At 56.7% G+C, this 11304-nt stretch overlaps 1 protein-coding gene across 1 annotated transcript; it reads right to left on the minus strand.

The window, feature by feature from the left end:
• Nucleotides 1-1309: 1309 nt before the first annotated feature.
• DLL4 (delta like canonical Notch ligand 4) lies at nucleotides 1310-10807 on the minus strand. Its single transcript, XM_042942378.1, has 11 exons — nucleotides 10253-10807; nucleotides 9872-10141; nucleotides 9311-9368; nucleotides 8203-8466; nucleotides 7717-7777; nucleotides 7499-7629; nucleotides 5783-5952; nucleotides 5395-5614; nucleotides 3492-4194; nucleotides 2867-2975; nucleotides 1310-2370 (listed from the first exon to the last, which is right to left on the minus strand). The coding sequence occupies exons 1-11, from the start codon at nucleotides 10316-10318 to the stop codon at nucleotides 2365-2367; spliced, it is 2058 nt and encodes a 685-aa protein (XP_042798312.1). The 5' UTR covers nucleotides 10319-10807; the 3' UTR covers nucleotides 1310-2364.
• Between the last annotated feature and the right edge of the window lie 497 nt (nucleotides 10808-11304).

Below are 11304 nucleotides of genomic sequence, written 5' to 3' on the forward strand. Positions count from 1 at the left end.
CGGAGGGGCTGACTGCTGGTGAAGCTCAGCACAGCCTGGCTGTGTGGACGTGCAGGCTCGCGGGTGTCCTACCTGTCCCCCACATGGGAGCCTCGTCATCTGCCTTGTGTCCCAGCCCAGTTTCCCCAGCCCCCAGGGCCCGGGAGCTGCTTTCCTGTTTCATTTTGGGCAGGAAGAGTGAGGTCGTGTTGTTCTTCCCCCTGCTGCCGGCTCAGGCTGTGGGAACGGTTCCCTGAATGCTTTCCTGTTTGATACCCTGTGTGTGCAATGAGGGGAACAGGGAGCAAGAGTGAGGCTTGGAGCGTGTGGGTGAGTGTGGGTGAGCTGAGGTCCCTTGCTCCCAGGTCTCTGGCATAAGCTCCCAGGTCAGGGAGGTCAAGAGCCCACTGCAAGAGGGCACTGCACACGTTTGGACTCCATGGGGAGCATCTGGTAGGCCTATGTTGCTTTACTGTGGACAGGCTGAGCTGGGAGCATCTGCTTGGCTTTTTGCCAGCAGCTCAATTTTTTCGTCATTTATTCTCCATGCCGTATGCCTGTGGCTGTAGAGAGAGGACTGTGGCCCCCTAGGGACCACCCCTAGGACAATCCTGCACCTTAGAGGAAGATGGACATGAAGTAGAGACTGAAACTCGCTCATTAGTGCCTCAGCCAGAGAAACCTGGTCCCAGGGAAGGCTACCTCCTTCTCCTCTCCCTGCAGTCTTCAATAAATTCCTGCAGCTCTGGGTGGACCAGGTGTCCAGACTCAGCACCCTTGCCCAGCTGCAAGGAGTGCAGACCTAAGGTAAGGCCCTCCCCACCAAGACCAGTGCCCTACTGGACTGAGAAAAGAGTATGTAGGTGCCAGTCCATCTAAAACCCTGCAATGGCAGGAGAAAGGACCCTGATGTCATTATGGTTCAGAGACCCCATTGTCCAATAAGTGAATCCTTTTGAAAAGAGGAAAACAGGAATTTCCCCAAATTCCTCTATCTCCCAAGCTGAGTAGGGAGCCCCACAACTTTCAGGCTTAAGGAAAGAAAGGAGGATAATTCAGGTCAGGGGGCATATCCCTCAAGTTATGGTGGAAGCACAGGGGGAAAGCCAGCAGGCGGGGAAGGCTGGCATAGGCCTGGGACTGGATGGTGAGATGGGGCTCTGCAAGGACTTGGAAGGAGCCCGCCAGGCCAAGACCAAGTGCATACACAGGTCCTGGGGGTTCTGGCAGGGCGGCCAGCAGCAATATGAGAAGGGGAGTCAGAGAGGATAGAGAGAGGATTCCCACTCTGCCATCACAAAGACAGGACCCAAGAAGTAATAAACTCCTGTACACGTCTGTTCCATATTATAAATACACATTATATACAAAATAATGTTATAAAATGTAGAAAGGTCAGTGCTTCTGATTCTTAAATTATCGAAATACTAGACTCCAAAATAAACTACAAAAAAAACAAAATAAAAACTCATATTATTGATTTCTGAAGATCGGCTTCAAGGGCGGTCTGGGGGCAGTAGTGGGTGTAGGCTCAAGGCTGTAGGAATGGTTTGAGGGACGAAAGGGCCTAGGCGGCAACAGCACCTCACTTCTCCCTCGCTAGAATTTCCAGCATCACTGCCCTGAGCTCCCCAGTTGGGCCTGGTGTCCCTGGCTGACAGATGGGGCATGCCCTCCACCTGTCTGCTCACAGGAACCCAGAGGCACGCAAGGCCGGAGGCTGTGGAAGCCAAATGAGTCTTACCAACAGCCCTTCCCAGAGGGCCCTGGCCAGGGAGAAGCTGGAGTGGAGTTATGAGCAAGGCCCACATGCAGTGGTTGCAGGCACGGGGCAGAAAGTGCTCCTCCCGCTTCAGGCGCTCACCTCACCTGCAGGGCAACTCCTGCCAAGAGCCGCACCTGGTGGTATCCTGGCCCACAGATGGCCCTGCCCATACTGGCCTCCTCTCTCCTCTCTGATTTGGACCCAGCTGTCACCATGGAGCCTGGGCCAAAGGCACTTTTGGAAACACAGATGCCAGTGGAGGCCACAGCAGCTCCAGGCCCCAGGGGACCACAGCCTCTCCCGCTGGAACAGAGGCCAGATCCCCAGAGGAGCCCTCTGAAGGCCACAGCTGGCAGGGCAGGTCCCAGTGGCACCTCTCCTCTCTGTTCCCCTGGCTGGCACGGCCGCCAAGCTGATGCCAGACAGACACCCCAACGCGTGGAAGGGTACTGCGTCTCTTGGCAAGTTCACAGTCTGTCCAGGTCATGCCATTCCCTCTTCCTCCTGAGAGCAGCACGTTGCATATTAAGAAATGTCCCATCCAGGATGCAATGTAAACAATGCAGAAGGAAGATCCAGCTGCTGGGGCAAAGCTGGGATGTCCTGGGAAGGCTCCTGCCTTATACCTGGGGATCACGTGGAAAGTGGGGAGGTAGGTTACCCTGGAGCACTGGCACTGCCTCCAAGGCTACCCTGGGCCTCCCTGAGAGAAGCCACTCAGCCAGCTGGGGTAAAGAGAAGAAGGTGGGGCAGCCCTTCCCAGACTTCTGCCCTGATACATGCACTGCCTGGGAGCCTGTGTTCGTGAGGTGGGCTGGTGGAGGAAGCAGCAAGAAGGGGCAGGAAGGGCACACTCTCATCAACTGCTTGAAAGCAGTGCCGGGGAGCTGGCCAGGTGCCGCGGTTGCCCAGCCCAGCACTAACATAGCAAGAGGAGCTAGGCCCAGCTCCTGTTTCACACCCTCTGTGGCAACAAGGCCAGCCGGGACCCAAGAGCCACTGAACCTGGCCTGCCAAGGAGGGGTTCTGACCCACCCGGGGGTTGAAAGTAACCAGGCCTCTTTCCCATCCCCAAATGGCAGGTGGGGACACGCTGGAAGGGAAGGCGAGCCCAGCACTCACCTCTGTGGCAATGACACATTCGTTCCTCTCTTCTGATATCAAACACACAGACTGGTACATGGATTCCCTGGGGGAGCATATCGCTGATATCCGACACTCTGGCTTTTCACTGAGGGAACACAAGACAGGCCGGTGAGGGAGGGATGGGAGAGGGATGGTGGGGCAGATGGAGCGCTAACTTGGATGATGGAGAGCCAAAGGGCCCTGGCAGGGGTGGCTCTGAGAGGACACAGGGACCAAGGATGCCCAATGCTAGCCTGGGGGAGCAGTTAGGAACAGCCCCTTATGAGAGCCACAAGACCCCCAACCTTACCAAGGTCTCAGGCCTGAAAAAAGCCAGCACTGCCTCTACAGGCAAGCCATGCAATGGAAAGATGGAAGTCAGAAGAGACACAGTGTGGACATATGACATTTGTGAATGAATGGATGAATGAATGCATGAGGAAGAGGCATGAAGGACCCCTGGCAGAAATCTTGTTGGAGGAGCTTTCTGTCAGTAGCAAAACTCCCTGTTTGTTTAAGAGCAGTCAGGGGCCTGGTGCCAGCCTTCTGCCTGCCCTGGGGAGCCCAGGGAGTACCATGCAGGGCTCTGTGGCCAGGCCCTGGGCCTCCAGGCACTGCTCACCTGTGTAACCTCAGTGGCGCCTTCTCCCCTAAGCTCTTATCACTGTGGGAATACTTCCCCGCCATGGTCCCTCGCCCCAGAGGCCCTGGGGCCAGATTATAGTCCAGTGTGTGGTTCTGTTGTTTGCCACAGTTGGACTTGTCCAGGCCACAGTCCACTTCCAGCTCCTTCTTCTGGTTTGTGTTCTTGAGCTGGGCTGCAGGGATCAGGTTGTCCTTCTGGAAGTCTGACAAGTTGTTCATGGCCTCCCTGCCGCCATCATCAGGCCGCCGAAGTCGCAGCTGCCGCACTGCCACTGCCACCATGCCCAGCAACACCAGCACCACCACCAGTCCCACGCCCAGAGAGACAGCCACCCAGGGGAAGCTGGGTGGCATGCTCATAGGGAATTCGCAGCGGCTGCCCACAAAGCCATAGGGACAGTTGCAGACGAAGCTGTCCCGGGAGAGGCCAGGGTAGCAGGTGGCCCCATTGAAGCAGGGTCCTGAGACACAGGCGTCACCAGGAATAGGCACCTCGCAGCGCCGGCCAGAGAAACCAGCAGGGCAGGTGCACATGAGCCCATTCTCTAGATCATGGCAAGTGCCGCCGTGGGCACAAGGGCTGCGGGCACAGTCGCTGATGGGGAGTTCACAGTGGAGGCCTGTGAATCCAGGACGGCAGCGGCACATGCGGTTCGGACCACGGTTCACGCACTGGCCCCCTGTGGGTATATATGGGGCACAAGTCAGCAATCACCTTGGAACCCCCCTGGTGCAGTGGGTAAGTGCCCTACCCCAGATCCCACTACAGAGAGCACTGTACCAAGGGTCAGGAGACCTGGGCTTGAGGGTGCCTCTGGCTCTGTATGCCTCAGTGAGCTCATGTATAAAAACTACGGGCATCTTACAGAGCTTCACAGTAGAATCGAACAGGTATGCTTGGGTTTGAATCTCAGCTGTCTCCCTCAAGCTGAAGGGAACCTGGCACCTGTTGCTTTGCCTTATTCTAAGCCTCAGTTTCCTCACTTGTTAAATTAAAGTGTAATGCTATCCCCTCCATAGGAGATCTCTGAGGGCTAGGTAGAATGACGCATGAAGGGAGGCGCACATGCCTACTATATAGTAAATGCTCAAATAAATAAATGTAATTATCAGTTAATAGAATTAACACAGTGATTAGCTAGAGAACAGACTTCATCTCAGCCCTTCCAACTCCTCTCCAGCTCCTGAGGCTTCTCTCCTGCATGGAGCTATCTGCCTGCCTCATGGAAGGTCACCAGGAGGCCAAGGAGACAAAGATAACCAGCATGACTTGCACCCCTAAAAGTTGCTGAAGATTTTATTTTTTAAATTTTTTAAGATTTGATTTTTAAGTAATCTCGACACCCAACACAGGACTCAAACTCAGATCAAACTTGGCCAGATCACTGCCAAGAGTTGCATGCTCTACGGACTGAGCCAGCCAGGTGCCCCAAGATGCTGAGCATTTCAGATGTCTTGTGCCATGCCAGGTTCCAAATGGCCATGGGGCAAGGTGACACCTTCAATAGTAGGGCCCTGACTGTGCCAGCCTCCTTCTAGGAGGGACACAAGATCTCACATGTCCCTCTCCCGAGCCCAGGACTTCCTGGGGAGGGCCAGAGGCCACCCAGAGCCAGGAGAGGGCTCTGATGTGAGGATAAGAAGTGAAGCAGGGTACCCATCACTCCTCCTCCTAAAGCTTGCACCCACTGCCCACCTGCTCCTCTTCCAAAGCCACCCAGATGATTACATAGGCTCTTCACTGTCCAGAGCAGGTTGGGACCATCTCAGCCTGCCTAGAGGGACAGACCCGGCCTCGCTCCTCTCTTGACCCTCCCTCACCAGAAGGCGCTCTTAGTCCTAAGACTGGCCCACTAGGTTAGCGAGGCAATAAGACTCACCATTGGCACATGGGTTGCTGGTACACCTGTCCACCTTCTTCTCACAGTTGGAGCCCATGAAGTTGGGGGGGCATTCACAGGCATAGCTGGCCCCCTGGTTGCGCTCCCGGCAAGAGCCCCCATTGAAGCAGGGTGAGTCTGCACAGCTCAAAGTGCTGTGTTCACAGTGCAAGCCATAGTAGCCCGGGGGACACAGGCAGCGGTAGCCATCCTCCTGGTCCTGGAGAGAGACCAAAAAGGGGCAAAAGTCAGACCCTGGGGGGTAAGGATGCTAGGTGCTAGACCCCACCTGCCCACAATGTCTGCCCATGGCTGCACGTCCACTGGCCGCCTGGGGTAGGCATGCCTGGGCACTGCCTGGCCAGATCACCGCCAGCCTGAGGCTCACCTTACAGCTGCCTCCATTGCGACAAGGGTTGCTATCACACTCGCTGAGCTCCAGTTCACAGTCCACGCCAGTGTAGCCTGGGCGACAGGTGCAGGTGTAGCTCCGCTGCCCACTGTTGGAGCACGTTGCCCCGTTCTTGCATGGAGAGTGGTGGGTGCAGTAATTGAGATCTGTGGAGGCAGGAACCAGCCAGCTGAGGAGGGCTGTAGAATGCTCCCTACCTCCAGGCTCCATGTAGTGCAGGTTCACTGTTGGTGTTTGGCCCAGAGGCTTCAACTCAAAGTTGTCCTGACCCAACTACCCTCCCTCCTCCTCCAGTCATGTATATCAAGGCACGTTGAACCACATCTGACTGGTGCAAGCAGCCAAAGTTGAAAAAAACCACAGATGGGACAATTGCCTGCTAGGAAGCTTACAACAACTGGCCACCAGGGTAGAATGAAGAGAAGGAAGAGGAGTGGATGGCAAGGCCACATGTTGAGGGGGAAGTCAGAAAAGGTTTCAGGGAGGAGGGGCAGCTGAGATTCACCCAGAAGGAGGGATAAAATTTTAACAGGTAGAAATGGTAGAGAGGGGCCAAAGCCACTGTAAGTAGTGGCCAGGTATTTTAAAAAGGGAAATGTGTTACAAGAGTATTTTGAAATATAAGTGTTTGTTTTCTTATTTGAGAAGGACAGGGAGAGAGCAAATGTAGAGCAAATATACAGACTGTAAGGGCTATGTTTACATATGATGAGTATATGACCGTGTCACCTGGGAGCAAATGTGGGAAGAGGAAAGAGAATGGGCAGGAACCAGGTGTGTATGTGTGTTTGGGGTAGGGGAGAGGAGGGAGAAAGCAACACACACACACACACACACACACACACACACACACACACACACACACACACAGAATACAGGAGCTGAATTCCAAGCCCCTCATTGCCAGCAAGTCAGAGCCTAGACAAGTTCTTTCTATCCTGGCAAGCCCCCTGCCCACCCCTCCCAAGCCTGGTGCTGGTGTCTCCATGGCAGCAGCCACCCTATTTGACCCTGAAAATGGGAGACACATGCTGCAGCTGGCTACCAGGATGAAGGAGAAGAGGCTCCCTCCCCCCCCCCCCCACCACGGTTGGGGCTGGCAGACTCCTGTACAGCCAGAAGAGTGACCAGCCGCCCTCCCCAAACCCAGAACTTGACTGTGGGCTCAGGCAGCTGCCTGGCAAATGCAAATGGGGAAGAACAAGGGAGGCTGTTTCTGCCCACAGCAAGAAGTCGGTTAGATGTCACTCCGCCCAGAGGCGCAGCTCACCCACAGCCTCGGGGCAGCTGGTGGGCACACCCCACCAGACAGCTGTTTGAGGGAGAGCTGCTCAAACAGGGCTGGCAGGTAAGCAAACACTTAGGGGGTTAATAGGTAACTACAAGGTAGAAAGAGGAACTAAGCCCAGCATCCCTCCTCCTTGGCCTTGCTGGAATTTGAGTGCAACTTCCAGGCTGCCAACTTGTCATCCTCTGGGCTTCACCAGCCACCCTGCCTCCCCAGCACCTGAGCAAGAAGGACCCACAATCTCATTCTAGGCCAATTGTCGGGATCCTTAAAAGTCCTAAACTCCTTAAAGGATACTGGGAAAGCCAAGTCAGTGGTGGCCACGTAAGAAGTGTGACACTTCTGGTTCCCACCCCGTGCCCATCTCTCTCATGCCCTCTGCATCTCTCTTTGCCCTGACTCACCTTGGTCACAGAATAGGCCCCCCCAGCCCTCATCACAGGTGCATTGCCAGGGGATGCTGCAGGTGCCATGGCGACAGCCATTGTGGGGGATGCACTCGTTGCACAGGCGTCCCTGCCAGCCTGGGCGGCAGCTGTTGAGCAAAAAGAAAAGCTGACCATGAGGTGAGGGCTTGGCCAGGAGACAGTTCCCTCCTCACTGCTTCCTGTCCCCTACTCACATGCATTCTGCTGGCTTGCTGCAGTAACCATTTTGTTCATGACAGCCAGAAAGACAGACAGCTGAGGAAAGAAAACAGAGCTGGGTGAGGGTGGAATTCCAAGGACTCTTAAGTCCGACTCTCCCTCTCCTGGCCCTGGGGTTGCCCCCCAGCTCTACTGGGCTCACTTCCCACTCCTGGCCTCCCAGAGGAGCCATGGGGGCATAAAGGGAAACAGTGGCACAGGGAAGGAGAATCCAAGCTGGATGGAATGCAGTAACAGGGTCATTTGGACTCTGGCAAGATGGGGAGGAGCACTAAGAAGAGAGAGGTCAGAGTCCACACCTGTCCTAAGCATCCCCACCTGTTCCTGAGGCCCAGCTAGTGGGCAGCCCAGACCTGCTCAGTGAGGGAGGTAGGCTGTGGCCAGAGAGAGGCCACTGTGTTTGCTCCAGGGACCCCCCCCCCACACACACACACCAGGTAGACAGGAGCTTGGCTGCTTACGCTGTTCGCAGTACTCCCCAGTCCAGCCGGGTAGGCAGGACAGGCTGCCATCTGGCTGGCACACGTAGTGGCCGAAGTGGTCATTACGCTTCTTGCACAGGCGTGAGCAGCTGTCCCCATAGTAGTTGTCACTGCAGATGACCCGGTAAGAGTAGCGCAGCCTCGTGGGAGGGCTGGTCTGCTCGTCCAATAACCAGTTCTTGCCCACAGCTAGGGAGCCCTGGATGGCGATCTTGCTGATAAGCGCGTCTGGTGGCAAGGCCTCTGAAGGGGCAGAGGGCCAGGTCAAGGAAGGGCAGCCAGTCCCTGAGAGTGCCAGCAACTGCTGGATCAAACCAACAGTCCAGATGATCCCCACCTGCCAGCAAGCACAGGCCAGAGGAACCCAAGCGACCCACTGCTTAGCTTCTAGGTGTGTGTGTGTGTGTGTGTGTGTGTGTGTGTGCACACGCACGCGCCGGTGGGCGCTGATTGCCTGATACCATTCAAAAAAGGGACAATAGAAGGGTGTTAAGATATCCCAGTGTTCTGGAGGCAGACAGACCAAGAAAGAGGAAAAGAGGTCAAAATGAGGAAGGAAAAAAAAGAGAGAGAAAGAAAAAGGAAAAAGGAAAGAAAGCCAGGCTGGAAGGACACTGTGAGCAAGGGGTCCTCTGGTGCCCATTCAAGGGTTCTGCCCTCAGAGATGGGTAATGCTTTTCTTTTTCCTTTTCAAAGTGAGAATTGTTGTGCTGCTGAAATATCCTTTTCCTCTGTGTCAGAACAACATCCCAAAGCCATTATTCCCTTTCCAAAGGAGCGGAATTCGCAAAAGGTGTAAAATACAGGAAGGGGCCCGTCAGCGGCGCTGGCAGCTTCGGCCTTTCTCACCGCCGTGCTCCCCGCGTTCCCACGCCAAAAATAACCCGCAGGAAACGCAATTGTGCTCAGAGTCCAGGCAGCGGGCGGAATCCGAGCATCCAGCGCGGGGCGCAGTTCCAGGCTGAGCTTAGCGTCCTGCCCCCCCCTCCTCCCCACCTCCACCCCGCACTTCCCCCGCCTTTTACAGGTTAACTCTTTCGGCGCTGCGCTGTGTCGCCCCCCTGTGGCGGCAGAGCGAGCTACTCACCTGGCCTCAGGTCGTCTCCTGGCGCGTGCCAAGCTTCGATGATGAGTGAGAAGGTACCCTGGAGGCCAAAGAAGGGGGCGGGGGAAGACAGAGAGAGCGCGAGATGAGCAAGGGGGGGAGATGGGGGTGCCTTGCGGCAGCGGGTTTAATTAATCTAATTGCAGGATACAGTTACGGCTCCCGGGTCAACATAACGTGTCTGTGCGCCGCATCGCGCGACCAGGGAATATGAGAGGAGAACCCCGAGTGGGACAAGGGTTAGGAGACAGGGGAATGTTAGCGAGTCATTCGAAGGTGGGAAACGCGCCGGGGTAGTAGGTAATAAAAATCATCCCAAGAGTTGGGAGAAGATAGGCCTTAGAAGTGGGAAGAGGGAGCCTGGTGAAAGCTTTCCTGAGGATGAGGTCCCAGGAGAGAGTCGGAAGAAAGTATCAAAAGAGAGCGCCCTTTGTTTTTTGTTTTGTTTAGTTGGAAGCGAGGAAATCTGGGGAGAGGGCTTTGGGCCCAGGGAGCCCCCTTCACGTCTTTCGTGACCTCCCAGTGCTCCCCGGCTGTGCTCACCGGCCAGGTGAAATTGAAAGGGAGTTGAAGAGGGTTGCGTCCCCCGCCGCTACTATCGTCCCCGACGGCGAAGGAGTTGGTGCCCAACACAGGCGTCGAGACGCTGCCAAAGGTGCAGGGCCCGGGCGAGACGACCGCCTGGAAGTGCTTAAGGCAGACGCGGAAGAAGGTCCTGCAGCCGGGTTCGCACGGCCGCCCGCTAGCCAGTACGCCGCGCTCGTTGGCAAACTCCTGCAGCTGCAGCTGGAAGACTCCGGAGCCGGCTGCGAGCTATTGCACAGAGACCGAGGGAAGGAAGAAGGGGAGCGGTCAGCTCGGCAGACGCCCAGGGCTCAGGCTCAGGGAGCGGCGGGAGGGGGTGGAGGGGGCGCGGGACGTTACCTGCTGCCAAAGTGTCACCAGCAGCAGTAGCGCCCAGCTAAAGGCGCTACGGGACGCGGCTGCCATCCCCTGGAGCGTCGCTCTCTCCCCGCGCCCGCCCTGTAGCTGGCTTCGTTTGGGACGCCGCTTTCCCGCGCGTCTATCCGCCAGAGGGGTCCCTGAGAAGCCAGGCTCTTCTGGGGCTTTCCTCCCGCTTCGCCTTCTCGCTAGCTCTGCTCCAGCTGCGGCGGTAGGTAATCCAGGTGAGGGCGGCTGGGCGGTGGCCGGACTGAGGACGTGTCCTCGGGCTAATCCTGGGGCTGCAAGCGGGCTAGTGCCCGGGTACAGCGCACTGAGGCGGTTCGAGCTGCGGCTCTTGGCCTCGTGTTTCCAGCTTGCGCTCTGAGCCGCTACTGAAACCTGCGCGCTCGGGAGCCTTCCTTATATATATTGGCTCCTCTCTTCGCCGCCTGTCACTCAGAACCCATGGTCACTCTCCCCTCCCCTCCGGGCCTCCAGCGCTACAGCCCCAGCACGGCCTGGAGGGGGCCTCCGCCCCCGCCATCCCCTGTCTCCGTCAGCCAGTCAAACATAGGTCCCCGCCCCTCAGTGGCGCTCTCAGCCCCTAGGTCCCCTAAGTCTGCGCGTGCCAAAGTGACCAGTTCTCCGCGACCAAGGGGTTACGGGTCGAGACCCCGGCGATGGGAGGAGGGGGAGGGCCTGGGGGAATGGGGCGGGAGGTGAGCGAGTGGTTCCCGGATGGTCTTGGAGGCGGAGACACTGGGGAGTCCCGGTAGGCGGTCTGTCCGCAGCCGGCGCTAGTTACCTTCAGCCTTTGAGCAGGTAAAAGAAACTTAAGCTCGCAAAGCGAAAATAGCACGGAAGGACTTGGATCTTCTTCTTCCCGGAGCTTCGGAAGTTGTAGTCTCCTCGGCCCGCAACCTGTGAGCGCCCACCCACCTCGCGTCCCCAGCGCAGGAGGGAAGCCAGCGGACGCTTTAACCTCTCAGTGACCACACTGGCCAAGGCGAGGGACTTGAGTCTAAGACTGTGGGGCTCTCAGGGGCTCCCAT

This window comes from Panthera leo, chromosome B3 (genome assembly GCF_018350215.1).
Source record: "Panthera leo isolate Ple1 chromosome B3, P.leo_Ple1_pat1.1, whole genome shotgun sequence".
NCBI classification, from domain to species: domain Eukaryota; kingdom Metazoa; phylum Chordata; class Mammalia; order Carnivora; family Felidae; genus Panthera; species Panthera leo.